Source organism: Rhea pennata, chromosome 23, assembly GCF_028389875.1.
Source record: "Rhea pennata isolate bPtePen1 chromosome 23, bPtePen1.pri, whole genome shotgun sequence".
Taxonomy (NCBI): Eukaryota; Metazoa; Chordata; class Aves; order Rheiformes; family Rheidae; genus Rhea; species Rhea pennata.
This window is the reverse complement of record NC_084685.1, coordinates 6,431,230-6,459,228: the sequence shown is the minus strand read 5'-3', so window position 1 is coordinate 6,459,228 and position 27,999 is coordinate 6,431,230. Positions and strand designations below refer to the sequence as shown.

General features: G+C 54.9%; 4 protein-coding genes across 15 annotated transcripts in view; 2 read left to right on the top strand and 2 right to left on the bottom strand.

The window, feature by feature from the left end:
- Positions 1 to 2,230: 2,230 nt before the first annotated feature.
- Positions 2,231 to 3,438, top strand: HPCA (hippocalcin). 2 transcript variants are annotated; one of them, XM_062593997.1, is made up of 3 exons: positions 2,231 to 2,390; positions 2,901 to 3,008; positions 3,327 to 3,438. In XM_062593997.1, exons 1-3 carry the CDS (start codon positions 2,231 to 2,233, stop codon positions 3,422 to 3,424), a joined length of 366 nt encoding a protein of 121 aa, XP_062449981.1. In that variant the 3' UTR covers positions 3,425 to 3,438. The 2 variants fall into 2 exon arrangements, with proteins under 2 accessions (XP_062449981.1, XP_062449980.1); XM_062593996.1 differs by having other exon boundaries at positions 2,231 to 2,608; positions 2,903 to 3,008.
- Positions 3,439 to 6,699: 3,261 nt separating this feature from the next.
- Positions 6,700 to 27,999, bottom strand: part of RNF19B (ring finger protein 19B) — a 26,010-nt gene continuing 4,710 nt past the window's right edge. The window contains exons 2-10 of one of the 2 annotated variants that reach the window (XM_062593887.1): positions 18,046 to 18,775; positions 13,207 to 13,412; positions 11,384 to 11,528; positions 10,767 to 10,929; positions 10,044 to 10,158; positions 9,399 to 9,539; positions 8,865 to 9,072; positions 7,960 to 8,091; positions 6,700 to 7,466 (exon numbers count right to left, since the gene is read on the bottom strand). In XM_062593887.1, coding sequence (XP_062449871.1) covers positions 6,995 to 7,466; positions 7,960 to 8,091; positions 8,865 to 9,072; positions 9,399 to 9,539; positions 10,044 to 10,158; positions 10,767 to 10,929; positions 11,384 to 11,528; positions 13,207 to 13,412; positions 18,046 to 18,617 — 2,154 coding nt within the window. In that variant the 5' untranslated portion in view covers positions 18,618 to 18,775 and the 3' untranslated portion in view covers positions 6,700 to 6,994. The remainder of the gene's footprint in view (positions 7,467 to 7,959; positions 8,092 to 8,864; positions 9,073 to 9,398; positions 9,540 to 10,043; positions 10,159 to 10,766; positions 10,930 to 11,383; positions 11,529 to 13,206; positions 13,413 to 18,045; positions 18,776 to 27,999) is intronic. The other variant, XM_062593888.1, reaches the window with a different exon arrangement.
- AZIN2 (antizyme inhibitor 2) overlaps positions 18,965 to 27,999 on the top strand; it is a 31,170-nt gene continuing 22,135 nt past the window's right edge. For 2 of the 8 annotated variants that reach the window (XM_062593898.1, XM_062593895.1), the window contains exons 1-2: positions 18,965 to 19,114; positions 23,867 to 23,980. The gene's annotated coding sequence lies outside the window, so the exon portion shown is untranslated. Of the gene's footprint in view, positions 19,115 to 23,866; positions 23,981 to 27,428; positions 27,834 to 27,999 lie in introns of those variants that run through there. The other 6 variants (XM_062593891.1, XM_062593890.1, XM_062593894.1 and 3 more) reach the window with 5 other exon arrangements.
- Positions 22,433 to 27,999, bottom strand: part of AK2 (adenylate kinase 2) — a 20,248-nt gene continuing 14,681 nt past the window's right edge. Inside the window, exon 9 of one of the 3 annotated variants that reach the window (XM_062593901.1) lies at positions 22,433 to 25,473. The gene's annotated coding sequence lies outside the window, so the exon portion shown is untranslated. The remainder of the gene's footprint in view (positions 25,474 to 27,999) is intronic. The other 2 variants (XM_062593902.1, XM_062593903.1) reach the window with 2 other exon arrangements.

The following is a 27,999-nucleotide window of genomic DNA, read 5'->3' as shown; positions in this document are numbered from 1 at the left end:
CCCAAACGGGCGACCGCGGCCGGGGGCTGCTGCGGGGATGCGGCACGGGGGCGGCTGCGGCTGCAGGCGCTGAGCCCTTCCCACCCTCTTGCCCCCATGGGGGGGCACCGTGAAGGCCCCGGTGAGCACGGTGCGGGGTGCGAGCAGCCCCACGCCCAGCCCGGCGTGCACACGTGTGTGCGAAGCTGCGTGCGCCCCTGGGACACGCAGCCTGGCTGCCTGCCCCGTGTGCATGCGTGTGCATGTGCCTCTCTGTGTGCGCGCTTGTGCAAGCGTGTGTGTCCCTGCACATGTGTGTGTGCCTGTGCATGTGCTTGTGCATGTGTGCATCCCTGTGCACGTGTGCGTGCCCCTGTGCACGCTCACCGCCTGCAAAGGGTGGGGTGGCTGCTGCCCCACAGCTCCAGCAGCACCGCTGCGTACGGGCAGCACGGAGCAGGAAAAACCTGCTGAAATCCCAGCCGAGGAGGAGAAGGAGGAGGAGGAGGAGGAGGAGGAGGAAGCTCCCGGCCGCAGGCAGCGCTGAGCAGAGCCGGCGGCCGCTTCGGCGTCGCCCTGCCCTGCCCTCGCCGCGGTCCGGCGCAGCGGCCGGGAGAACCTCCCGCTCCTGCGGGCCCGGCCGACGGCGGCGCGGGAGCACGGGCCGGGGCTGGCGGCTGCCCGAGCGGGCCCGGCGCGGCGCGGCACGGCGCGGCCGCCCCCCGTATTATCCTCTCCCTCCTGAAAGCCATTCCGGCGCGGGGGATTAGGGGGCTTTAGGGCAGGGCTGGAGTCGGAAATGGGATGCTTTCAAATCATCCTGCGTCAGTTGTGCCCTCTAGCACTCATGCAGCGGGGGATTAAAACAGATACGAAGCTTATCGGTGGGGAAGCAGGGAGGGGAAGAGCCCCCCCCCAACCCCGGGGAGGCCCCTCTGCCCCCCCGGCCTCGCCGGCAGCGCTGCTGCTCCCTCCGGGCACCGCTTCCAGGGGCCGGAGGTGCCGCCCGGCTCCGGCCCCAGGCACCGATCCCTCCCTGGCTATCGCCTGCCCTTCGGCTCGGGACGACCGTCCCTGGTCCCGGCCGGAGCTGGGGGCCGCGGGGCTCCGCACCCGGCAGCTCGGGGGGGGGGGGGGAATTAGCGCCAGCCGCAGCCTTCCCGCAGCGCCCCGGGCTGCAGCGGGCGCCCCGGACCCTGCCGCTGCGCCGGTCCCCCCAGCCGGCGTGGGGCTGGGACGGGGGGGGGTGGGGGTCTAATCACTTTCTGCGTGTTTATTTGCGTTATTCGGAGGCGAGCGCCTCGTCCTCCCATCTGCCCCTGCCATCTGCTCCCGCCGGTGTTTCTGCGCAACCCTGAGCTCGGCTGAACGGATGGGGTCGGTGCAGGCCCGCAGGAAAGCCCGCGGGGGACAGCACCTTCTCCGGGCTCCGGGACGCGCGGCCACCGCTGGGCTCTGCCCGGCTCCAGCCCCGTAACGCCCGCGGCGGCCGGCTCCGAAGCCTGCTCCGGGCTGCGCCGCGGGGACGCCGGCACCCCGAAACGCCCCTGCGGGCGCGTGACCCGGGCCCGAGAGCAGCTCTGTTTCCCCAAGGGCTCCCCGCTCGCTCCCGAGCCCACGTCCTGTATGACGGGGGCTGCCGGAGGAGCCCCCGGGCGTGGGAGAGCAGCTCTGCGGGTGGGGAGGGAGCAGCCAGGCGCGGAGCCCCCCCCGGCCGGGCAGCACCCAGAGGAAACAGCCTCCGGGCGGCCAAACGTCCCGGAGGCGCTGGGAGCCCCTGGCCAAGCTCTGCCGGGGCGGCGGGGCTGCAACCCCGGTGGCACGTGCGGGGCACCTGTGCACACGTGTGTGCATGCATGTGCACGCGTGCAAGTGGGCACGTGCCCGCAGCCCCAGGGTCCCCAGCGCGTCCCCGGCCGGAGCGGGGCTCCGCGCGCCCAGCGCCCAGGCTCCGCCGCCCGGCTCGGCCCCGCTGCTGCGCCGCTATATAGCGCCTAGATATTATGCAAATGAGCTGTAAGGGGTTATTATGCAAATGAGAGGGGGCCGTCGCTGCCTGGCGCTGGGTTGTCCCCAGACCCGGCCCCGGCAGCGCAGAGGGGACGGCGGGGATGGAGGGGGCCGCATCGCCGGCCACGTCCGCCCTGGCGTCCGGGGGCTGCCGGGGAGCGCCGGCTCGTCTCGCTCCTCTCCTGTAGCGCGGAGAAACCCCCCGGGAGCTCTGCCGGGAGCCCGCGGTGCCCGCGGCGCCATGGGGAAGCAGAACAGCAAGCTGCGCCCGGAGATGCTCCAGGACCTGCGGGAGAACACCGAGTTCTCCGACCTGGAGCTGCAGGGCTGGTACAAGGGGTTCCTCAAGGACTGTCCCTCCGGCATCCTCAACGTGGAGGAGTTCAAGAAGATCTACGCCAACTTCTTCCCCTACGGCGACGCCTCCAAGTTCGCCGAGCACGTCTTCCGCACCTTCGACACCAACGGCGACGGCACCATCGACTTCCGAGAGTTCATCATCGCCCTGAGCGTCACCTCCCGCGGCAAGCTGGAGCAGAAGCTCATGTGGGCCTTCAGCATGTACGACCTGGACGGCAACGGCTACATCAGCCGGGAGGAGATGCTGGAGATCGTGCAGGTACCCGGCCTCCCTCGCCCTGCTCGCGGCCCTCGGCACAGCCCGGCGCGTCCCACCGCCCCGGCGTGGCGGCCGGCTCCTCCTCGGACCCCCAGCTCCCAGGCGCGCCGGGAGTTAATCCCCCACCCCAGCCCATCGGCGGCCCCGGGGTGGGCAGAGCCCAGACCCGCTCCGTCCCGCCGCCCCCCGCACGGCGCCGGGCTGGCGTCCCGCGCGCCCGTCCCGTCCCGTCCCGGCGGGAGCCGGCTCGGCCGGCCGCGGGGCCGCGCTCAGCCCCGGCTCCCTCTCCCCCAGGCCATCTACAAAATGGTCTCCTCCGTGATGAAGATGCCCGACGATGAATCGACTCCGGAGAAACGAACGGAAAAAATCTTCCGACAGATGGATACTAATAACGATGGTAAATGAGAGGAGGGGATTAAGGCAACGGTCTCCTGGTTAAATCCGGGGCTCTTGGAAAGAGCCGCACGCGCGCTGATTAAACGGCAGCCGGGGCGGGCGCCGGGGCTGGGGGTGCCCCCGTGGCCGGGGTGCTCAACGCAGGTCCTGGGGTGCTCGGTGCGGAGTGGGTCCCGGGGTGCTTGGCACAGAGCGGGTCCTGGGGCCAGCTGGTGGAGCGGGTCCCGGGGTGCTCAGCACGGGTCCCGGGGTGCTCGGAGTGGGTCCCGGGGCGCGGGTGTCCTTCACGGCGGCGCTGAGCCCCGCATCCTCCCCGCAGGGAAGCTCTCGCTGGAGGAGTTCATCAAAGGTGCCAAGAGCGACCCGTCCATCGTGCGCCTGCTGCAGTGCGACCCCGGCGGCGCCCTGCAGCTCTGAGCCCCGGCACGCGCCCCGGCCCCGCGCGCCCTCCCCGCGCTGCCGGCGGCGAAGGGGCGACCTCCGGGATTTTAACACCCGCAGAATAAAGTTTGTCTCAGTGCAGCCGCTGGTGGGAAAGGGGCCGTCGGCGCCGAGGGGGAAGTCCAGCTGCGGGCGGCCTGAGGCTGCGGGGATGGGCTCGCGCGGCATGGCGGGCGGCACCCCGGGGGGGGATGCACGGCCACCCCAAAGCCGGGCCGAGGGGAGGCTGGGCAGGCGCGGGGGGGTTCGAAGGGGCGCACGTCGGAGAAGGGGCAGCGGCGTCCGGCCCCGGCTGCCCGGCGTGAGCCCGACGGAGACGCGGCGGGCCGGCGAGCCCAGGCTGCTCCGGGCACTCACTGCCCATTTCTGCAAGAAACGGAGACAAAACGCAGCGCAGCAAGTCGGGGGCGCCCGCGGCTGCCCCGGCCGGGGTCCCCAGGACCGGTCCCCGAGAGCCGGTGCCGGAGGGGACCGAGTGGCGCAGGGCTCAAAGGTGCTCGCGAGGGCCGCTGGGGCGAGGAAGCGGGACGGCGCGATGGCAGCTGTTCCACGGGAGACGGTCTGCAAGGAAGCACGGGGAGGTCAGCAACACGCGGTACCTGCCCCGCGGGCATCGGCCCGTTTCCCCCTTGGCGTTGTCCCTAAAGCCTCCGGCTCCCTTTGGAGGGAGTGCTGCCATGCCGGAGCTCAGCTGTCTCCACCGCACGTCCAGCTCATGCGTGTCCTGTGTCCACCTCGCATCCATACTCCATCCACCCTGCATCCCTGCCACATCCAGCCGGCAGCCGCCGCACATCCGCCCAGCATCCACGCCGTGTCCAGCCTGTGTGCGCCCTGCATCCATCCCCATCCATGCCGTGTCCATCCTGCATCCGCCCTGCGTCCCCACCGCATTCGTCCCCTACATGCGCCCATGCACCCGTGCCCCATGGTGCCAGCAGCACAGGGACAGCCAAGGTGACCCTGGAGACCAAGTACTGCAGGGAGGTGGTGTCCTGGGGTTTGCCATGATATGGAGAATGATGCCACGGATGAGGGCTCCAGCGATGAAGTTGAGGTGCCCAATGACAGCGGGGACGAAGCCTGTCTTCACGAGGAGCCTTTGGTAGCTTCTGGGATTGAGGTGGCCTGAGAGGTGATGAGTACAGGAGAGCAGAGGTGTCCCCATGCTGAGGACAGGGATGGGGCTCTGGGGACAGCCCTGGAGAGGACGCCGCATCCCGATGGGGGGACGCCCTGGTGAGACAGGAGGCAACATGGTCTTTGCTGCAGGCAACCCAGGTATGTGACCGGCCACTTCAGCCACGGCTTGCTGGGGACAGCCAGGCGGGAGCAGGGCACGGCCACCCCGGAGCTGCTCTCCTCCGAGAGCTTGCCTCCCTCCTCCCCTGCCCGGCGCGGTGGGATGGGAAGCCCTCGCCACCCTCGTGCCCCAGGACACGCACACCCCACCACAACCTGCCTGCTCTTCCCAGCTCTGTCTTTGACCCCATCTGCTCCAGGAAAGGGGCCCCCGTTGTGCCTCAGTTTCCCCCAGAGGAGGGGATGGGAGCTGTGGGGCACAGCCAAGGTGTCCTCCTGTTGTGACCACCCCGGAGGGGGCACTGGGGCCAGACTCACCCTCCTGACACATCTTTGCTGCTCGCGGATCAGGCCATCAGAGCGCCTTGGTGCCGGGACCGTGCCGGGGCTGGCAGCCGTCCTGCTGCGCCTCGCTGCCGGCGCCGCCTCCCGCCGGACCAGGCGAAGGGAGATCTCCACGTTCGCCCGCCGCCGCGGAGGGGGAGCACGGCCCATCCCCAGCCCTGCGCTCGCCTTGCTGCCGAGCCGTGCCGCGCCGCGCCACGCAGGCGGGCTCTGCTCTGCCGTACCATGCCAAGCCCCGCGCCCCATGGCCGGGAGCCCTGCGCCCCGTGGGGCAGGTCCCTCTGGCCACATCCTGCGCCCAGCCCCATGCACCATTCCCAGCTCTTACCTGGGAAGCACCGAGTCCTCCGCAAGCATCTGCTGCTGCCTCAGGGCAGGGTTTCACCTGGTGAAGAGCCCACCCCGGCCACAGAGGATCCCTGCTCATCCCGGTCCCCACAGCAGGATGGGTGCCGGCTGCAAGCCCTGCACGGGGCACCCAGGGTGCTGCCACCCTTACCTCCACGGTGAGGCCATCGCGGGGCAGGGCTCGCACCCTGCCGGAGCCAAGTCCGGGAGGGACCAGCCCCACAGGGAGGGTTCCTGCCAGGCCGCCTGGGGCAGAGACGAGCATCTTCAGGCACCGGGGATCAACCTGCAGACAGAGGGGAAAGGAGAGGGGTCAGAACTGACACAGACTTTCCCAAAAGGTGTCTAAGAGGAGCTCACTTGGTGGCAATCACCGCAGCGGAGCTTCCAGGGGCCCCAAGCCCCACTCGGAAGACCTTGGGGGAAGATGCTGCAGGCTACTGATCACAAGGGAGCAAGAACAACTGTAGCAACGACGAGGGCTTGTGTAGGGTGCTGACACAAGCAGAGGGGCTGCGGAAAGAGCAGGCCTGAACCCCAGCACCCATCCTGCATACGCAGGAGCCTGTTTTCCCTCTAGCCCTCTCGGAGCCCAGCTCCAGCCTCCCCAGCTCAGCCCTGTTCATCCGAGGGGCTTCTTTCAGGGTGGTCCTTCCCCGCTCTCGGGAGGTCTTTGCTAAGCGATGCTCTCCGCAAAGCGCATCGCAGGCGCAAGGTGCCAATGTTTTTATTGCAGGGACAGCAACACTAGTCTGCGCTCCCGGGATTGCTCTAGGGAAGGGCCTGGCTCACAGCCAAAACACCGTGCCTCTTGCCAGGCACGTCGGCCTCTCACCATGCCGGGTGGCTCAGGCAGAGGGCGCAAAGGCTTTACACTCACCTCTCCCCAAGGTCCTGCCCATAGGCCTCCTCCGATCCCTTGCTCACAACCAGCAGGGCTGGCAGCACACGGTTAGCCCCATCTTTCCTCTCTTTTAACCTGTACACAGCCCCGCTGCACAGGGCAGAGCAAGAAAAGATGTTACTGCCCAGGAAAAGGAAGGTCCGGTCACGGCAGTCCCTGTCCCTGCTGCAGACAGGAGAACAAGGCTGTAACACCCCACTTTCTAGAGGCGAAAGAGGAGGTGCGTCCACTTCTCCTAAGGATGTGCCTTTGGCTAGGATGGTCCTTACAGACGCTTGAGGAACGGGCAGAAGCAATCAGTGAGGGAGAGGATTTCACCGTACATCTTTGGAAAGGATGAGCTGGATGCGAGTCGAATGACAACCAGAGTCTTTATTCAAACAGTCCTTTAGGATGCTTGCAGACATACAGACACACATACATATTTACACTCTTACACACCTCACAGAGCACTATCAAGCGCTTGAACCAATAAATTAAAACAATAAGAGGGTGGGGGATGTTTTTTTTTGTCATGTATGAAACAGCATCTCCCCAAGGCGAGACTGGGGAGCCAACTGGAGAATTGCGAACAGAAGCCAACATGGACACAACCCTGCCCCAAAAGATGCAATGACAGCGAGTGTGCTTCTCAGCAAGAGGCCACTTCATACTCTGGCTTCGATGCATTCCAGTTTGACTATTTCCTCTAGCCTGTACCCTTCTGCCTGGGCACAGTGACTCAGGGGGGCACTTGGGCTCTCGGCACCTCTAGCTTTGGGGGTCTGTGGGCAGGCTGCTGCAGTCTGAGAGTGGGGGGAGTCGCACTCATCTGACGTAATGTCTGGTACGTCGTCTGACTGACTGTCGGAGCTCTCCAGGTCGCTCCGTATGCTCTCAGGCTGGGCCAGGGTGATGTCCCAGGTTTTGCTGGCAACGCAGTCCTTTTGCTCACAGCTTTGGTGTTTGCATGTCTGCTCCTGCTCACCATCCTCTTCCTCCTCCTCCTCCTCCTCTTCCTCATTCTCTGCCATTTGGGTGTGGACATGCAGAGAATCCTCTGTACTGCTGCCACTGGCCAGCTGGTAGTGACTTGGTTTGGCCTCGATGTCCACCTGGATCTCCATGTTATTGCACTCCCTGCAGAAACAAGCACCACTGTGTCACCAGGCACACTTACCGGGGGCCTGGCTAGGGTCACCGCCTGACACTGCAGCGCTGTACCAACAGCACATTGCACAGACATAAGCAAGATGCTGCTCATCACCCCATGGCATTTAGGGAATAAGAAGATTCCCTGCTCTGTTTGAATTACTCCTAATGACAGCCAAGATTATCCCTGTACTGTGAGCCAGGAAATGAGCTGAGAAAGTACCGAGAGCCTGTGAGCAACTGGGAACAGTTCTCATGACTCCTGGACATCTGATCCCTTTCTCAGGCTCTGTGTTACACATGAAGGCTATGTCCAAATAGTCCCAGTCCTCCTTCTGTGTGAGTAAGAGGATCACTCCACCTGCTAGCTACAGAGAGCAGGCCAGTGCACCTACAATCATCTCACCCCCGACAGCAGCACCTCACAGAGCACAGATTTTTCCATGACACCCACCCCTTTCCTCACCATTGCCTATCCTACCTGTCCTGTGGGTTGTAAGAGCTGATGATGGAGCCAGCCATGGCTCGAGTGCTGGCGTTGTCGCTGATAGCCCCCAAGCTAACGGAGTCTTTGGGGAAAATCTCCTTCTGGACATCTGCCTGCACTTCCAGCCTGTAGGAAAGAAGAGAATTGCTCAGAATGACTTAGCTGGTCCCTGAGGGCACCAAACAGTCATTGTTTGCTGTGGGAAATCAGGTGGCCCTCTGTGCTGGCCCAGCTTGGCACCAAGGAGTTTTAACTCCAATGGTTCTCTTCATTTAATCTCATTCTTGGCTCTATTTAGGTAAACTCATTCTGTTTTCCATGACGAAGGCGAAGTTGTGTTTATATCTATGACTCATGCAATTCCTGCGAAGAACAGATTTCCACAGATCTAGCACCGAGTCATGATTATATCCTGGCTACTAGATCAACACGTGTCTCCAATTATCCAGCAGACTGACTCACAGGCAAGTTTGGAGGAAAACTGTGGTGTTACCTCCTGACTTGGAAAGCAGCAATCCTGCTTGCTATAAGCCACTAGGGAACAGGAAGCATTTAAACCTCTAGGCTGGGATCAGAAGACTGGAAGAACTTTAAGCAGGCCACGCAGGCAGCTCTGTGCTGTTTCCAATTAACCTGAAGCATCAGCTTTCCACTTTAAAGGAGCTCAGCAAGGACAGAAACTTGTTTCTACATCTTTGTCCTCTTTGCAAGAAGCTGCCTAACACTGACTCCAGAAGTAACCTGGTCTGCCACAAACCAAGAAGTGAAAATACTAGGACAGGACAGGACTCCAGAGTACACAGAGGGTCACCCACACTCCTAGACAGACTCCCAAACTAAGTCCGTCCTGTTAGACCCGTCCTTTACCCCTTTCTTGCTGTGACCAGCAGTTCAATTACCTGCTGTACTTCCCCTTGCCTCCGGAGAGGACACCACCACTCAGGGTACCGCCTGAGAGGGCAGCGAAGCTGGCTGTCTCACTGTAGTTGCCCTGCATCACGCTGAGCCCATCGGTGGGGCTCCCGCTGGTGCTCAGCACACTGGTCAGCCCCTCAATGCTGCTTTCACCAATGCTGGGGTTCTTCAGGGCTCGCCAGGCATCAGCCACTGAGGGAAAGAACAAGTGTTTCAGAGGAACTGTTTGCCCGTGATGGCACTGGCAGAGCTGCGGATCAGACACTAGGCAGCATGTTTTTCATCTCAGACTCTCCTTGCCTCCAGCAGCCAAAGGAAGAGCTGAGATTTTGCTACAAGAGCTACCCAGCTGATCACCAGCAAAAGACTGAAGCAAATCACTGCTTCTAGCCAAACCCAAGTAAAGGCTAAAAAACAGATGTTCAGATTTGGGAAACATAAGTCTCCTACCATTTCATTACAAAAAGCAATGATAGGATCATACTTTAGTCTCTTCCCTTCACTAGTTACCATATTACCTGTAATTGGTCCATCATCTTCATCAAACTCTATCTTCACACCCTTTCCATTGGCCGTGCTAACTCCACAGCCACCGCCTCGGCACAGAGAGATCGGCACAACACCATACACATAAGCCAGCATGATGGGGACTCCAATACCTGGAAAAGAGGATGCACTGAGCTAAGAGGAGCTTAAGGCTGAACTGTGCTGACCAGGCAGAGAAGACCCTGGAAAGAGTCTCCCAAAGCTATGTTTATGCTGCCTTTAACACAAAAGGATCCTAGAATCCACCAGCAAGGGACCCCTTGGTTCATACTGCTACAGTGCAGGATGAGGGAACCCCAAGGGCACAGAGATTCTCAGATGAATCCCCAAGGCATCAGCCAGTAAACCAGCCCATGGGTAAGAGAAAGACACATGTCAAGGGACTCCACTGCAGGCTGTGGCACAGGTGACCAGTGCTCTAGACAAGCCTTTGCAGGGCTCCAGGCCAATTCTAGTACATGAGGCTGTGCAACCTGCATGCAAAATGGAAGGAAGTGTTCAGGAAAGCACACAGGACAAGTCTACAAACTGCCCGTTGGCCACCCCTCACAGGGCTCAGCTAGTCATTTGTCTCTGACTACTGGCCCGTGGAAGGGAAATGCACAGTACCAACTTACCAACGCTGACCGCAGCAATGACTGGGGAGGCAATGACAGACAAGGTGACCCCACCGGTAATGGCCAAGTTCCTCTTGTGCTTAGATGTTTTCTTTCCCTCATACCTACTGTGGATCTGAGGGAAGGAGAAGCACCAGGTAAGAACACAGCCTGGCCAGGAACAAACATCAGCAGAAGATATTAATAAGCTTGTGATTTTACAGTCCTGTCAGCTACATTAGCCTATGAAGAACCTCATCCTGACCACAGATCTCACAGATCAGATCTGGCAGGTAGGTCAGTGTTTAAGAAAAAGAAGCTACAAATAGAGTACTGACATGCCATTTCCTCCCTCTCATTGCTTCCTTATCAGCACAGACATGCAACAGCATCATGCAGTTCAAGGCAGCTGGAATCAGCCAATAGCCTGGCAACAGGTCAGCATCAAAACACATCAGTGACTTATGCTAGGCAAGGTGTGATGGCCAGGGTCCAGCCACTGTCCCATAGAGGCCATCTCACTATGTCAAAAGGGGCCAGGACTCTTCTTGGGTGCACCACCTTCCCTCTCCCCATACAAAGCTCAAGAGATAAGACAAGCTCTAGAAGAGACAACTGAATTTCAGTTTTATGAAAAGATCCACCCCTCGTATCAGGGATAAATTTCTGGGCGGATGCCTTGGCTACAGAGAACACCTCAAGCAGCACAGTCCCCAGTTCCAGTGTTGCACTCTCCACACTTACCTTTCTACCAACATACACAGGGATGCCAATGACCATAGCGGGAATGGCAATGCCAGCAATGAGAGAGATGCCTACAGGAGCCCCAATCAATGTGCCCAGCTGCCAGAGAATCTTCTTTTTACGGCTCCATGGCTTTTTGCCCCAGAACGTACAGCCAGAGGGGCTATAATGGAAGGAAAAAAGTTACATGTTAAAAACACATGGAACTCCACAATTCCCAAGAACTCCAAGCTCAACATCCACATAAACAAAAAATAAAACTTAGGAAATGGATAGGCAACATGTAAAACAGGTCCCTTCTTCTCCACCAAGATTAATTTGTTCATCAAGGTGATTATCACATGACTGGGACAATGTTTAATATCCAGTGTGTTAAGAGCTCTCACATACAATTCTATCAGGCATCTGAGCCTTTCCTGGTGTGGAAGAGTCTCCTTATTTTAATGCAGGAAGAAAGCTCCAATCTTTAGGTCAGAAAGAAGAAAGTTCTGCTGACTGATTCTGGACAGACAAGAGGATGAAAAGCAACTGCATGCAATTAAACTCCTCCCAACAGTGTTAGAGAAGTTGGTGCTACCACAGTGACAGGAACCCGTGTGTGTTGCTTTCCTTCCCACCTGAGGTAATGCAGATCCGAGATCTCCTTCATACACAGCCAGCAGAACTCACAGCCACACACCGCGCAGGTCATGTGGTTACAGCTCCCATCATTCATCTTGATGATATAAGCACTGCAACGTGGACACGGTTTGATGTCATCTGCTGTGGGAAGGAAGCAAGAGATTGTGTTGGACTCTGTGTTCCTGGGGTATCAATAACCTGTGAGGGGGTTCTCATTATGTTCAGAAACCCTTGTGTTCTGTGCTGGCAAAGACAAAGTGGGAATGGATACAACCAGCTATTTCTGTCTTTAGTTTATCTTCAGAGCAAGAAGATAGTACTGAAGAGCCAGATCCTACCAAAGCTATTTGCCTAGACAGCAGAGACTGAGAACAACAGTCATTTTAAAAGCTTATTCTAGGTTTGAATGGGATCTATTCCAGAACATGCTTAAATGCTGGGAACAAGTTATACCTGCCCTGTGCTAGCCAAGACAACAGTGTCAGCAAGAACCATTATTAAATTGCTCCACTAAGGTGATTCATGGCCAAGAATGACAGAACAATTGGGAGAACAAAGCATCAGAGAAACTCTGAACCTGGCCTTCAAAAGCAGCCTACAGCAGGGGGAAATGAGCCTGCAGCCACACACACGAGTCTGGTGCACATGCTGCGTAGTCCCCAATTTGCTGCTGGCAGAATAGGAAAAAGGGTCCTTCATCTCTTCTTTAATTCAAGTGTCATCTGATCACAGTTATGCAATGGCTGTCTGTGCAGTTCAGGGCTTTGCTGGCAGTGTCTGTAACTCCTGACAATATGAAATCCAGCTGCTGAGAGACCAGCTTGCACCTTATTAATCATTGCATTGAATTCAGCAAGGATGGGGTGGGGAAAAAACACTGTCTCAAGAATCTCCCTCTCGGAGGCTAAGCTCCAAGCCCTCTCTGGCAGAGATCTCCTTTGACAGGGTGAAAAGCTCAGAGGCTACTTCTTTGCTTGCTGGTTTGTAGCACAGCCTGTGGCAGTCTCTATGCTGTCTGTTATCAGGGCCCTCTAAATGAGGCTCATTGAACCTTGATGTACAGCTGAGCCACCTTTGAACCACTCACGGTAGCTGCATTCTGAGTAAACATAATAACATTAACATTTTCATTCCTGATGTGCTAAGAAAAGTAATGTGTTTTATTTGGGGGTGAGGAGGGACTTTATGAAATGGCCTTACTGTCCACTTTCAAAATAATTCAGCTATTTTTAAAGAATGTTAACTCAGTAGACACAGCAGCTCCTACTAGGCAGCGTAGGAGTCTGTGGGTTGGCACTTTTCCTGAAGTTGACATTACTAACACCTACCAGCACACAAAGCAAGGCTCCTCACACTGGGCTAGGCTACTTTTGTCTGCTCTAGCAGGCAGACTTGGAGTTGAAGTTGCAAGGTTAAAAGTGCCTAATTGTTTGAAGTTTAGATCAGCAAGAAATGAGAACATCTGAGATCAAAAGAGCCACAAGCATAGCTGGGGCAGATGAGGAGAGATTGAGTGCTGAGGAAGCACTCAAACGCTCGTCATCACCTATAACTGTTGTGTTTCACATTCTGACTTCTTGTAGGAGCCGCCAGATTTGTTCTCTTACATATGAGAAGTGGAAATGACTCTCAGCTTCACAGCTGTTCTCACCCACTGCTGCTGGAGACCCTCATCTGTGCCATGTGGCAGTGTTCCCCACAGGGCACTAACCTCCCCGCCCTGCTTTGATCAGAGGAAGCTCTGCACAACAGGTGGCTCCTTCTCAGCTTCACAGGCATAACTGCAGCACTGAGTAACCAGAAACGCAGGAATCCATACCTGGCCCAGATTCCTGTCCGTAACTGAGGCCTGATGTGTGCTTGGTCCGTACTCGGAGCGTCTGTGCCCTTTGCTGGCGGGCCATATCGCAGGTTTGGTTGGGATGCCATATCTGTTTGCAGTGATAGCAGAACTCTGTCTGGCAACCGTCCCTCTCGCAGGTCAGCTTGGGGCAGCTGGCACAACCATAGGCGATAACTGCATAACTGGAGAAAGAAAACACCAGATGAATTAGCAAAACCCAGAAAGTTACCTTAGGAACACACAACTCTCTGCACAAGGGTTATCAGCTGCCAGTACCATCAAGAACCACCAATGGACAGACAGACTCCTACTCCAGAGGTAGCTGAATTTCAGCAACAGGTCATGGCCCATGCTCCTCTTCCAAACTCTGCAGCATTTTCAGGAGAGTTATGTTATTTTTTTGACAAATTACACACATAGCCCCAAAGCAGGTTTTATTAAGTCCAGCAGCCTGATGAAGACACTGCATGTTGCCGATGTTCTTAGCAAAAGTAGGTGTCTGTGACAATACCCTGGCCATCCATTTTGGCAGAGCTGCCTCTGGCACTGGATTGCTTCCAACACCTGACCACAATTCATCTGACCTGTTGGGCAACCCTACAATGGACTTGCAAGATACACAAACAAAAATGCAGTTCTTCTCTCCAGCCTCAGGTGAGGCTAAGGTTATTCCCCCACGCCACAGGCCAGCGATCCCTTTAATTCAATCTGCCTAGAGGCAGCAAGTAAGGCTATCACTTTCTGAGCTGTTCTATTTAAGCCAGCTGTTTCAACAGTTTGCTGCAATGAGTTTCACAGGCTAGACAGGATGATACTCGCTTTTATCCTCTGGAGACTGCAGCGATGTGGTACTAAGGGGCAGGTCAGCCAGAGCAGCCAGTCAGCCTGCCTCTTCCATTTCAGCATTTCTGATCACGGTCTCTATAGCAGCCTACACTCCAGATAAATTCCTGCTTTCTCCAGCCCCGTGTCTTTCACTGCAGGGCCTGAAATTAAGTAGTGCTAATTAAGTTACCTGGGGCAGATACCTTTTATACAGACAGCTTACGATATTGAATTCTCCCCTCAGTAACTGCTGGGAGTTCTCACTGTCAATTCACACAGACCAGATTTGTCTTGCCCAGTTTGCCATGATAACAGCCTGCTGTTCCACAGCCAGTTCAGGCTCACACTGCTCTCTGCAAGCACCTGTGGCTAAACACGCACACATCAGTTCCTGAGGAAATCAGGTCTATGGAGGGATGAAACACGGCCCGGAGGGGCCTAGGAAAGCCAAAGTTGTACTGGACGCTTCCATCAACTGAATGATTCTAAACAAATGAAGCAGCAGGAGCTTCAACGTGCATCTATTTCAAGAAGCAAGTTCTTGTTGATTTCCACAGAATTGATCTTTTTCAAGAATAGTGAAAAAAATGCTCCACTTCTGGATTAAGGCCAGACTTAAGTAAAAACAATTGAAAGTGTAGGAAGCAAAAGGAAGCAAACCTGGGTCAGGATACTGAACTGGCTCACTTCTTCTGATAGTACTGTTGTGTCTCCACAAAGAAGTGTGCACGCAGAAGCCTAAATAGCACCACCACACACCACTATAGGAAAGCTGACTTACAGTCATCTAGGATGTGGTTGTTCCCGCAGGCAGCGGCTGAGTAGAGCAATTCCAGAAGCACCTTCCGGTTCTATGGCATCAGGACAAGAGAGGCATTTTTTGTTGACAACCTTCAGCATTTTTGTTACAGGTCAGAGGAGAATAACTCCTTTCTAAGGTTTTATATTTAGAGATTGTATAGCTCTAGTTGTATTGCTTCTTCTCAAAGGCAGCAGCGTGAGAACCACTGAATGTGTCATACCACAATGATTCATATCCCGTGGGAGTTTGAGCAACTTCATCCTGCCTGGGTACAACATAATTGCCAAAGAAACAATGTCTCCGTGCTGAGCGGCAGGGCTGAGAGGCACAACTGCAGGGTCTCCGCACACATCAGCGGCTGCATGCTCCTTGCATGCGAAACCAGTGTTGGAGGAGAGACAGGATATAGACATCCTGGGGAGGGACAAACTTGAACCATATTGACTCCTACACATATTATTTAGTGAAGATCCGGCTAAGCATCCTCACCTTGCCACTATGATGCAGCCACAGACTAACCCTGGCAGAAAAGCTTCACCTGAGCAGCCGTTTTACAACACACGGCTATTTCAAATCATATTAACAAGAGGTCAGGAAAGTTCAGTATAATATATTAAGCAATTTCATGTTCTGAATTAACCCTCAATAGGGACTTTAGGTTTTTCTGGCCAACTCAAGCAAATCCTTATTATTTATATTTTATTCCTGGAGCTGAAACGACAAATACCAAGAGCAAGCCCACAACTATATGGAAAAATCTACACGCCTTTCCACTATAAGGGGAAGAAGTAACACATCTCCAAATTCAAGGTCAACTAGAAAAAAGCCGTTCACATGGTGTGCCCAGAATTAGCCACTGTGGGACTGGAACAGCTAACACATGCCTCCATCTTCACCTGGCCTCTGACACATGGCTTCATTAAATGGATACTTCCTGGCGCAATCTTAACTGTGACTAAAAGGGAAATTTTGACTCTTTTCCATGCAGCAATGATGGCGAGCATCTTCCCGAGACCCCAGCAAGGCCAAGGAACAGTAGAGCACTGTTTCCAGCCCACTCTACTTGAGCAGCCAGGAGTTGCCCACTGCCCCTCCTCCTGTTGCTCTGAGGGAGTCAGTCTCGCCATGGCTGCCTTCAGCCTCATTCACTGAGCTCAGCCTACACAATTTGCTTTGTTTAAAGGTTCTGTTATTCTCCAAGCCTCTTAGAGACATACAGCGTGACATACATCAGGAAGCAATATTAGCTCATTGTAGCAAGAAAAAAAAAAAAGCTCAAAACATGGAAAATGATTCATATTAGGATTGATGTGCATCAAATGACCAGTGTTTCCATGGCAACACACTCCAGTGTTGGTACTCCTCCTCCCTAAGCAGCACAGCAAAGCTCTTTCATTTAGGAAAGACTGCAGTGCATGGGGAAGGCACAGAATGCCACATGCCACACGCCTGGGGTTTCGCCCGCCGTCGACCAGAAGCCCCCCGCTGCAGTTGCCGCGGACCTGTGCTCCTCAGCTCCGGAGCGGTGTGGGGACATCCAGCAGAACTGCTGAGCACCAGCACGCCGCAGCCCCAGTGCTCCTGATCCAGCTTGGTACTCTGCCACTACTACAGAGGGAAAACCCACTGTAAATAATTCATACCCTGACTTTACATAAACACAACCAAACAAGCTTGCTGGGAAGAATGAAAAGGGAGATTAATTTCTCTCGCTGCCGGAGCGCTGACTCCACCAGCCTTTGTTCAAGTGCTACTGGCATAGTAATGGTACTGGCCCACAGTGACCCACTAGAGCTGCCTGGTTTCCAACAGCCAGGACCACTTCTTGGTTCCTGCTGTGCAGCTTAGATGAGGATGCCCACTGGCTCGCCTTGCTAACAGGAGAGGATGCTTTTGATTGCACAAAGAGCTGTATGTGACACCGGTGTGCACAAACCCACCAAAGCAGCGGCTGTATCAGATTCGTGCTGGGTTACTCCCAAAGAGGCAACGCCCTCTGGGCCATGCTGAGGCCAGCTTTTCCCCACTAGGCAATCTCAGCTACAGAGATGACATTTACACCTTACCCTGAACACAGATAAATATCACAGCAGCCAAAGAGCAGAAATTCAGTAAACAGTAACCAGATTTTCTCTAGCTGATTAATAGAGTAGAAAACAGAGGCATTCCCTCTGCCATTACTCTGTGGGCAGCATAACCTGCTCTACCTCACTGATCTTACCCCCAGCACTATCAAAACATCAAGATCTAGCATGTGATCTGGTTTCAGAAACTAACACAGTTGTTGCTCACTATTAACACTGCCTTCTAAAGAAACAAGTTCTTACACAGCAATGCTCAGGGGCTGTGAAACAGGTAACCCGAGACAGGTTAACTGATTTGCATAGACAGTCTATTACAATGCTCTGATTAAATCTTCACAACCCTCCCACCGTGCTTTCCACTCTACTAGGTCAGACTTTCCTTTAGTGTTCGTACTACCCAGCACTGCAATTTAAGCTCTCTGTATTCTTGCTGAACTTTGCAGCGCCGTCTCTAAGCACTCCGAGCAAACCCCTTTTCCAAGCAGCTTTGGCTTATGTGCAAAGAGAAGCCTAACTGAGTTCATTTAGAGGAAAAGAGAAGAGAAAATGAAAGCAAAGAGCAGATAATTACAGAGTCATCAGACGTGGGCAGACGGACTTCTGGACAGACAGACATTTCCGCACTTAGGCAATGGACAGTGAGTCAACACTCCCCTGTGCCATGCATTCACGTCCTCACTACGAAAAAGTGACTGCTTACATTTTTCCCCAGATGGGAAACCTGCAGGGAGTCCCAATGCTGAGCTCCACCTCAGCAGCGAGGGCAACCCCACGCTTCCCATTTGTGCGGAAAAAGTTTGCTTTTAAACGAGGGGGATGAGAGCTCAGCCAAAACTCCCTTTGAGCCTCTTTACAAGCATCTAGCTTGCCTGCACTTCCACAATCCCCACAGTCAAATCTTGGAGCTGAAGCGAGGCAGCGGCAAGTGACGGGAGCGTCACTTTGGTCCCAAAGGCCTTTTTATTAACCACCCCGAACAGGCTGTGGGCTAGTTATCAACAACAGCTCGCAATTACGGCTTTTCGTTGGACTTTGCACGGGCAGAGGTGCGCCTCAGCCCCCTCCCCCGGGGCCTGGCCCTCCCCGAGGGGTCCCGGGACTCACCCGCAGTCGGGGGCCGGGCACCAGCGGCAGTCGGGGTCGGCGGCGAGGCAGCGGCGCAGCATGAACTCCTCGTACTTGGCGACGAGGTGCGGGGAGTCGCGGAGCAGGCGGCGGATGTCGGCGGGGTTGAGGCGCTCGCTGCACTCGGGGCAGCAGATGTTGACGCGGGACTCGGTGATCTCGATGCGCAGGTACTGCCGCAGGCAGGCGCCGCACGACCGGTGCGGGCACGACAGCAGCCGCGGCGCGTTCTCGGCCGGCTGCCGCACCAGGCACAGCGGGCACTCCAGCTCCTCCTCGCCGCCCGCCTCCGAGCCCGCCGCCGGCTCCTCGGGGGGCGGCGGCGGCGGCGGCGGCGGCGGCGGGGCCGGCGGGGCCGCGGGCGGCGGCGGCGGCGCGGCGGGCGGCGGCTCGGCTTTGGCCCGGCGGCGGCCGCCCGCAGCGGAGGCGGCGGCGGCGGAGAAGACGCTCTGGAAGGAGAGGCGGCGGCGGCGGCCCGGCTTGGGGCACTTGGCGGCGGCGGAGTGGATGGAGGAGGAGCGCGGCGACTCGGAGTCCCGCTCGGAGCCCATGGCCGCGCCGGGGCCGGGGCGGCGGGGGCGCCGGTTGCCAGGCGACGGCGTCCGCTGGCGGCGGGGGTCCGGGCGCCGCCGGCGCCGCGCGACGAGGGGTTCCGGGCGCGAAGCGGGTTCCGGGGCGCCGCGTCCCGCCGGGCGCTGCCTCCGCCGCGCTGCAACGACAGCGACCGGCGGACGCGAGTGAGCGCGGCGCCGCCGCGTGCCCGCCCACTGCGCACGCGCCCCGCCCGGCCCCGCCCCCCGGCCCCGCCCCGCCGCCGCGTGACGGGCCGCGCCGCCATTTTGTCAGCGGGCGGCGCCCGCGGGCCGGTCTGAGGCGACGGGCGGCGGCCGCCCACCGCCCCGCGGCAGCCTCGAAGCGCTGCAGCGGCGCGGGACGAGGCGGCCGCTCCCTGCGACCCGGCCGCCCTCGGCCTCGCCAGCACCGCCGGGCGGCCCGGGCCCCCTCACCCCCCGCCCCGTGTAACCGGTGCCTACCCGGGCCGCTAACGGTGAGTCGCAAGGGAGGCGGCGGCGCCCCGGGGCCTCCCGCGTCTCGGCCCGGACGCTGGAGCTGCGGCCCTTGGTCGGAGTGGGTCCCTCCGAATTCACGCTGGGGCCTGCCGGCCTCCCCCGCCCGGCCCCCCTCGTGAAGGGCCCCGCCCGTGTTCGCCCGTCCGGCGGCTCTGCCCGGCGCGCAGCCCTCGGCCGGTGCTCTCTGCGGAGTTACGGCCCGCCGCCGCCGCAGCAGCGCACAGGCGGAAGAGCCCCCACCTCCTTTGAAGGCTGGGAGCAGGTTCCCCGGTGCCTGCGGGTGTCTGCCAGCCTTGTCTCCCGCCTGAAAGCAGCTGAGCTACCGGGAAGGATGCTGTCTCTTACTGTGCTGGTGAGGCGAAGCAGAAAGATCTGCTGTGCCTGTGAAGTGTGTGTTAAATCAGGCACAGGAGGAGCTGCTTTCCCTGTAGACTGTCAGGTTCTAACTGGGTGGACTGTAGTTATTGATGTGATGAGGAAATGCAGCTTCATCAGTGTCTTCCAGCTACTGTCACCCCTGAAATCGTTTCTCTCAGTAAAGCCTATTTGCATAGTGATTACCAGGCTCCTTTCCTGCTGCAGAGGGCCTCCCTCACTGCCTCTGGGATGAAGAACAAGGTTTAGTGAACCAGACCCAGGCCAGGAGTGAGAAGCACCTGTGTTTCAGTACTGATGGTGTTTGACTAGCTGCAGGCGAAGACCTTGTACCTGTCTGTATGGCAGGGATAATGATGATGCTTCCTCATTTTATGGATGAATGAAGGTGCAGGGGGCATCTATCACCTACATAAGAGCATGCAAATGAAGCCTCCTCCCCTCCTATTACTCTTCCAGCTCTGTTACTACTTTCCCCATGCTTTTCTAAATTAATTCTTTGCCTGCCATATGCCCTTGCTTAGTGGTAATCCAAGACTGCCTACTGCACCTAAGTCTGTCTCTAGAGTTTGTGTTCCTCAACCATTTGCCTGTTCTCTCTCATCTCTGCCGTGCTCTGGCATTGCTGCCACAAGATGCATGGATTTGGCCCAGCTAGAAGCTTTGGACCACATTTAGAATTGGCCTCAGACTGTTCAGTTCCTCCCTAGGATTGAGAACCCTGTTATTAACAACCTAATTTAGCAAGAAAGCCAAACAGTTCTGTCCCAAGAGAGGCAGTGATTTTACCAGGGTGTCTGTGGAGCACTTTACCCTTAAGCAGTGGTAATTACTGAGCTCTGGTACCTAGCAGACTACCCGGTCATAATAACTTGTTGTGGTTAGTAATGAAGGTTCTTAATATTTCTGTGATGCTTATGATGCAAAGCCCCCACAGTGTACCGACACATGAGAGCATGCTCTCCCCATTTCACTGTTAGGGAATGAAGGCCAGAGAAAGAAAGGAGAGATGTTATACTGGTGTAAGGTGAGATTTTAGTGAAAGTAGCTGTTCTTATCTGAAATGGGCCAGGTACGAGGCATCTTTAAATGGCTGTTGCTACCCATCTGTAGCAGACTGTCTTGGTTTGATGATTTCACTAGAAAAATCACACTCCTGACTGAAACAGAGAAACCTGAACAGGACTTGTGTGGGGGACGGATCTCTCAGACTGTGCTCTGACAGCTCAGCCTGTGTCCTTTGCAGTACAAGAGCACAGACTGTAACTAATTGTGGGAAGGTTTCATCTCAAAAGCTAATGTGAGACAGGCCTGAATTACCAGTAGTGCAGACAGAGAGACAAAGAGCAAAACCATCTGGAGTCCCTTGGAAATGCATCAGCTCGTGATGTGCTGACGGGGCAGAAATGACTCTTCATTCCCTTAGATGAGGAATCAGGGTACAAACAGGGCTGGGAGAGGCCAGGGTAAATATGAGGGGCTCACGCAGGCTTCAGAACCATCTTTTGCCTTCCCAGCTCCCAAGCTGTTTAGGCCTTTTGCCAGTCTTTGCACAGCTGAGTGAATTTAGCACTTTTCTGATTCTAGTGGGTGCAGGTTTCTTCTAATTGTTGTGACCCTGCGGTGGTCCAGACATACCAGCTACTCAAAAACAAGTTATCCACTGCTAAGGTGTTTCTCTGTGGAGAGTTTCCCTAGCTCTTGCCAGGAGCAGAGGCTCCTGCTCAGCATGTTTCTGACCAGGGAGCAGTTTCAACATGGTAGTTCGTTTTGATTCAAACTGAAAAAAAAACAATGAAAAACGGAAGGAGAGCGCACATGGAAGCATGCTGCCAGGAAGGAGGGGGGAGTGACTGACTGGAAAGTCACCGGATTGGGAGTGAGATCAGAGTAGCTGTTCCCTGAGGCTGCAGGGAAGTTGTCAGTAGTCTGACCGTTTGACTGAGGGACATTTGAAAAGATTAAAAAAAAAAAAAGAAGAAGAAAAGAGTGAGATTTCAAATGCTTCACTGAACCACTCAGCAAATCCCAGCTCAGGCAAATTTGCTCTTGCTTACACTGGCAGAAAGCTGGAACGCTGCTGACTTCTGACCCCACTGCTTAAATCAGAGCAGGATTTGGCACAGGCGACTTTTAAAGCTGCCTGAAAGTGCTGTATCTCCCAGGAAGGCTTCCAGCAGCAATACAGGGAATGCTTTGTCCAGGTACCAGTTGCAGCCTACTCTTGCTGCCTGGTGCCGTTCTTTGTCTGGATAAGAGAAGCAGGGGAGGTTAGGCTGGTCTGAACCTGCCTTTGGGAGGCCCAGTGCTGCTTTCCAGGGAACTGCCTGAGCCACCCACACCCCAAAAGCCCCTGCAAAGCAGAGTGAAAGATCTGTCTCTGGCTTCAAGGAGGAAGAACCTCTGGTGATGTAATGAAAACTCCCCTTTGTAATTCAGAGAGTGAAAGCAGAGGCTGGCTACCGGGAAGGGATTGCAAAACTCTGCTTTCAGACTAGGAGCGTTTGCGTGGAGGGAGCGGGGTGTGCCGGGGCTGGGAATATTGCTGTGGTGGGGCACTGGCAGACAGGCGCGCCGACTTTGGTTTGTGGCTGATAAAATAGAAACTCCAGCTCTTGCCACGTCCCCATCACCCCCGCTTTCCTGGTTACCCATATATCACAGGTATGGTAAATAGCTGCCTGGTGCGCTCATCTTTGGCTTGCAGGACACACAGGGATGTTGAAAGAGCTATTTCAGGGCACACTAAGATTCAATTTGCCTGAAACCTCCAGGTCATTTTGGCACTGAAGTGTGAACCCCTCCCTGGAGCAGACTTTTCTCTAGAATTGCATAGGTCTTCTCAGGGTTTCTCCCTCCTTAACCAAGCAGGGATGGGCAGCTATTCATGGGTCACACAGTGCATTACAGAACAGATGGAGTTTAGAGAATATCTAGCTCATGTTGCTGGTTTCCGAAATAGCCACAGACAAGGTAAAATGAGGGAAAGAGGAGAATAGCTTTAAACTGAGAGCTTTGAGGAATTCTTCCTTCTTGCCAGACAGGATAGCTGGGATGACTCAACTGCAGTCTATCTGGGCAGGTTGAAATCTTGACCGTTCTTGGGTGAGACTGCCGGTACTGTCGAAGGCATCTAGATGCATTGGGATTCACCAGTGTCAAAATGCAGGTGACGGCTCAAAGGGCTGTCTTCTGAGGACCTGCCTACAAACCCTGTCATAGGGTACAGATACGGCCAGATACGTGCTGTGACACCCTGCAGGCAAACCTGGGAGGTTGCTGTCATCTCGGGCTCTAGACGATGGCAAAAGGACGCCACAGACCTAAGTAGCACAAAGGTAATTTTAAACCTGTTCATGATGCAGTGTGGGCATCTTATCCAGGCTCCCTGTTCTGAACAGCTGTGCCAAGAACACATTGGCCTCCCTGATTCCTCCTCTGTTCTCCCATGTGCAAAGCAGGGTTGGCAGGCTCGGTCTGTTGAGAGGGGTTCAGCGAAGCTTAGCCGTGAGAGCTTTGAGATCTGTGGTAAGGGATGCTTTGCATACATGAGGTAGCAGCTGTGTATTCAAGAACTAAAGCTCATTGGGGTCATTTTCTGCAGCCCTGGGGAAACACTGGTTTGTAATGATGTGCACTCTGATCATTTCTCAGGTGGAGATGTCATTAACGGCCATTCATTTTTCTCCAGGGAAGACACCAGCGACTGGAGAGAGATCTCCCTGGTGTGCAACTCTGCACACACTTTCAGGGTTCATCTAGTTAGTTTGTGTTCTGTTTGCTTCTTGTGGTCCCATGAGATATGTACAGGAAAGGAAGAGATGGTTCTGCTTTATTCCCTTTTTCTCCTTTAACAAGGATTGACATTCTTCTAAATGAAGAAAAGAAGGCAGGAGATGGGAGCCCTGAGATCAGAAATTCAAGGCTCTTCCAAGAGGATTGCTCTGCTTCACTTTGTGGTTACACCTCCTCTCCCATCACACACTGCTCCCTCCTAACACCCACACAGAGAGCACAGCGATCTTCCCACTCGCTGCTATGACTTTCCATGGAATATGCTGTCATGTGAAATCCTGGGAGAGACTTTTCACATGGAGCACTCTGAAAGTATTGTGTGTCCTTTGCAAAACAGGCTTGCAGACAGAGGAACACTGTATTCCCCCTCCTTGAAATCCTGAATGCTCTCGCGGGTGGAGATATGGGGAGCAGGGAATCATCTCATAAGCTTGGGAGCCACCTACACGTTGCAAGTCTTGTCAGCAGCTGATAAAAGAGGTGGGAGGCAGGGAGATTTCGAGGGGGAAGAACTTAAAGGCTCAAATGCTTATGTTGCCCACCATCCTATTTCCCCTCAGGTCTCAGCCAGCTAGGTGGGCCATGGGCTTGGCACCATCACTGATACACACGGAAAGGAGAACATGAAAAGGGACTCGGAGATAACTACCTTCTACTTCAGCAATGACGTAAAGGTAGGGAGCTCTAACCAACTACTTGTAATAGTAATCTGATACGCTTTTCCCCTCTACAAAATAAGCATTTCCTTCTGTGATAAAAGTACAGGCTGTTCTGATTTGTTTGTACACCTGCTATCCTGCACTGTACAGCTTTGGGGATAGAAGTAACAATGATCCCCACTCTCGATTCACTCTTACCAGTGACCTGCTCTCCCTAATCATGTGGGATTTATAACTGAGAAGATTTAGCACAGTAGGGGCTGCCATCAGGAAAGTGCTGGTCTGATCCCTTCAGTAAGAGGGAACAGCCAGACTCCCTCCTCACTCGAGGTCTTAAACAGACTATTGTGTTTGGTGTTGGCATAAACATAGGCAAATTAGTCACTAGAGAAAACCGTGGTGCCTGTAACAGCTGGTTGTGGCTAGAAGATGGGGGTGACAAACACCTCTGACAGCTGGAGCCAGCTGCCTGTCCAGGGCACACCATGTGCCAGGATGGTGGTGGTTGGGCACTCCCTGGGGAGAGCCAGGTGCCAGCAGCAAGCACAAGAGAGAGAGAGATGGTGTGACAGTGCAGGAGTCTAGTGCCAGCTCTGGATGTTTTTCTCCTTCTGGATGGCAGCTGTTGTTCAGGGCACTCAGCATCTTTCAGGATGTGACCAGATTTTGCTACAGGAGAGGCAGTATGGATCAACATGAATTTTTCAGGAGAATCATTCATGAAGGACTAGGGAAGGGTTTGGTCTGCCCTCAGACAGCAGATGCTGAGAAGCTACAGCACTCGTACAGAGCTTGACTTCTGCAATGAGAACAGACTGAGGCACTGGCCTGATTTCCAGGAAAGGAGAACAGTGTGTCACAGAGAAGGCATTGAAAGACCTGAGGCTTCTGCTTCAGCGTTGTATCTCACTCCTGCAGACATGTGGATGCTTGGGAGTTCAAAAGGCTGACCTGGAGGCTTGCCCCCTGCTGGCACATGGCAGGAAACTGTGGGCTTCTCCTGCACGGAGATTATCAGTGAGCGGGCCTCAAACGCTGTCCCTGCCTCTGCTGAGGGTCCCTGCATGGCTCGGTGTCTGTCTCCCTATGGTGTTGACATTTGCAGAGGGAGTGTGACAACTAGAGCTAGATGGGAAGGCTTGGTACTAGATACCAACTCTAGTGCCCAGACCCAAGCAGAGAAACTGGCAGGCCTTAAGCAGCTCTCAAAACCTCGCAACATCTCTGACATCCTTTCCAGACAGTGCATCCTACAAACACAGGTGGGGCTGGGCACACCACACATTTCCTCCATCCGGCCCACCCATTTCCTGTCTTCTGCAGGCATGACAACTAGTGGGTTAATCCTGCAGGCCATAAACTAAGCTGTATTAGCAGGCACCATCTGTCCTTTTTCATTTGCTGATGCACGACCTATTTTGCTTTGTAGTAGAGCAGGCGCCGCAATTCTGGGGCTTGCATTTCGCTGCGTCCCTGCTGCCTTGGTAGAATCCACTCCTTGCAGTGACCTGCTAATGGGAGAAGGTCCCATCAGACTGAGCACTAGGGAGCTCCTCTCGTGGGCAGGTGTTGGCCAAGGCCAGGTCCTAGGGCTACTTGGCTGCAAAAGAGGTTTGAGCCCTGATCCCCCAAAGCATTACCAGTTAACACCCGGTAAGAGAAAGTTGTTAGAGGGACAAAAATAGGGCTTGCCCTAGCAGGGCCTCTCCTTACAAGGAGCCCTTTTGGCCATGGCCCTGGGAAGGTCACTGTGAAATAGCATCCTCCAAGAGCCACCACTCAACCTTCGTAGCCCTGTGCTGGCAATTGTGAAAGAGAAGGAACAAAAGCAAAAATCACTGTTTTCCCCTTGGTAGGGGAAAGGACATGCCCACACTCCTTTACCCACCAGGAGGTCACTGCCCTGCTGGGGAGAGACCTGAACCCCTCAGGTCTCTTCAGGAGCTTTCAGGCAAACCAGGCTCAAACCCTGCTGTCTGTTCCTGAGGACGGAGATAAAGTACTGCTTTCCCCTGAGTCACAACCCTGTGCTGCTCTGTCTCAGAGACAAACAGTTTCCAAAACAAGCACACCTCAATATCTCCTGAAGACCCATATTCTAGAGATCATTCTCATACCCAAAGCGGGGTTCATGGGAACTGGTCACATGGTGTACTCAGCACTTCAGGCCACACTACTCTGGCTGCAGGTTATTCCTGTGCTTTACAGAAACAAGCTGAGCAGTGCTAATCACAAAAGGACAGGGAAAGAAAGGAAGAGAATTCTTTCCTGATCTCTCTAAGGGGATCTGGACATGTCTCGGAGCAATCTGGCAGGACTTATCTTGGTGCAGAAGTACAAACATTGTTAAAGGTCATAAAACCATCAGGATATTTTCAAATCCAGTTACAATATTTGACTCAACAAACTGTCAAAGCAATTCCAAAGGTTAACTCCTTGATGTATGAAGCAGCATTTCCTCCTAAATTTACCAACTATTTAACACTGGTGGCAAAAATTTTCCCAGCTGTAACATAAAGAGCGAGGGAAATTTGTCTTCAAGTGCAGTTGGGAGTCAGGAAGGGAACTGAGTGCAGGGGAGCTTGGTGCTAACACACTCATCTGCCAGTTAGAACAGAGGCTGTTGCCCGCTCGCTGACTTCTGCCTGGGGTCCCAAAACCAGCTTCCTGCCTCACCACACAGCAAAAGTGGAAGAGAGAGTGGAAGGAGTTACTCAGACTGACACCTCAGCATTAGCCAAACAACTTCTTTCTGAATTAGCTCAGATACACCATTTGGGCTTTCCAGTGGAACACCCAACCTGCTGAATAGGATGTGGCCTGAATCCGCCTACTTCTGTGCCATCAGTGTCCTCTGAGTAGCCAACACTGAGTGCTGCAAAAGACAGTGCAAGTAGGCTGAGGTGGAGTCATTTCCCTTTCTTGCTAGATCTGCTCCTTTCTCTCAGAAACTGGCTTAAGCTTTCAGCCCTGGGGTCTGCTATCCTGCTGAAGCTGTAGTCAACAGTAATTTCTGTACAATCTTGCTATCTACAGAAATGCTTGATTCCTTTGTGAGTCTTCCTAAACTTTGAATATCCACAGCTTATAGTAGCAATAAGTCTGGCTGTTTCATTGCTGTCTTTGTTATGCTCTGTCCAATGTTCTCTTGTCTGTACTGCAGTCACATGCTCAAGGTCTGCTAAGCTAGCATCAGATGTAACAAGAAATAATGAATTTCCTGAAAGATGCCATGATATTGTACTTGCAGCTCTCCTGTGAGGTGTGGTCTTCCTCACATACTGTAAAGAGAGAGGATGGTAACCGGTGTAAGAGAATCTCTATGTTGCTAAGAACAAATTACTTGCAGACTGACAGCTTGGGAAATAAATCCCGACAGCAGGACTGATCTCAGCATTTCTTATTTCTTTCTCTGTGCTTTGGGAAGAGAATTGGCTGAAGAATTTTATTGATCTAAGGCCAAAGAATAAATACTTTCCCCTCACAAGCCAGATCCACAGGCCTCTCCTATGCGCCATCTGAGGATCAAAACAGAGAAAAATAGGGAGCAGAGAAGGACAGTGCTTGGACAAGACTAGAACATACCCAGATCTGCAACAGTGAGGAGGAGGGAAGAAGAAATGGCCTATGTGGTCAGCCCTGGAAAGGGCAGTTCCTGCTGAGAAATGGCTGGGGAATGTTCCCATTTTCATAACCAGCAACAGCTGTGAAAAGGGGAAAGAAGAGTGATTCTGGAACCCACCAGCAGCACCTCCCGTCTGTAGCCGGGATGGGGAAAGCAACACAGTGCTCCCAGCATACACTCCTCTGGCCCCGCAGCAAGGAAAACTTGTCTCATTTTCCAGAGGACTAAGCCAGCATTTACCAGGTGGGAAATGTATGAGCTTTTCACTTTGAAAATCAGCTTGATTAGCGTCCCCCTGTCTCATGTTATTTCCCCAGCCTGACACTTGGCTGCCAGGCCCCTGCCCTGAGCCCACTTCAGTCCAGAGCTGCTCCCTCAGGAGCCTTGTGCTCTGTTTTCTGCTGTTGCT

Excerpts from the sequence above, each read along its gene's own strand:
- HPCA (XM_062593996.1), top strand. The coding sequence starts at position 2,231 with ATGGGGAAGCAGAACAGCAAGCTGCGCCCGGAGATGCTCCAGGACCTG. Across the intron at positions 2,609-2,902 it reads AGATGCTGGAGATCGTGCAG|GCCATCTACAAAATGGTCTC; the intron begins GTACCCGGCCTC and ends CCTCTCCCCCAG. Across the intron at positions 3,009-3,326 it reads GATGGATACTAATAACGATG|GGAAGCTCTCGCTGGAGGAG; the intron begins GTAAATGAGAGG and ends TCCTCCCCGCAG.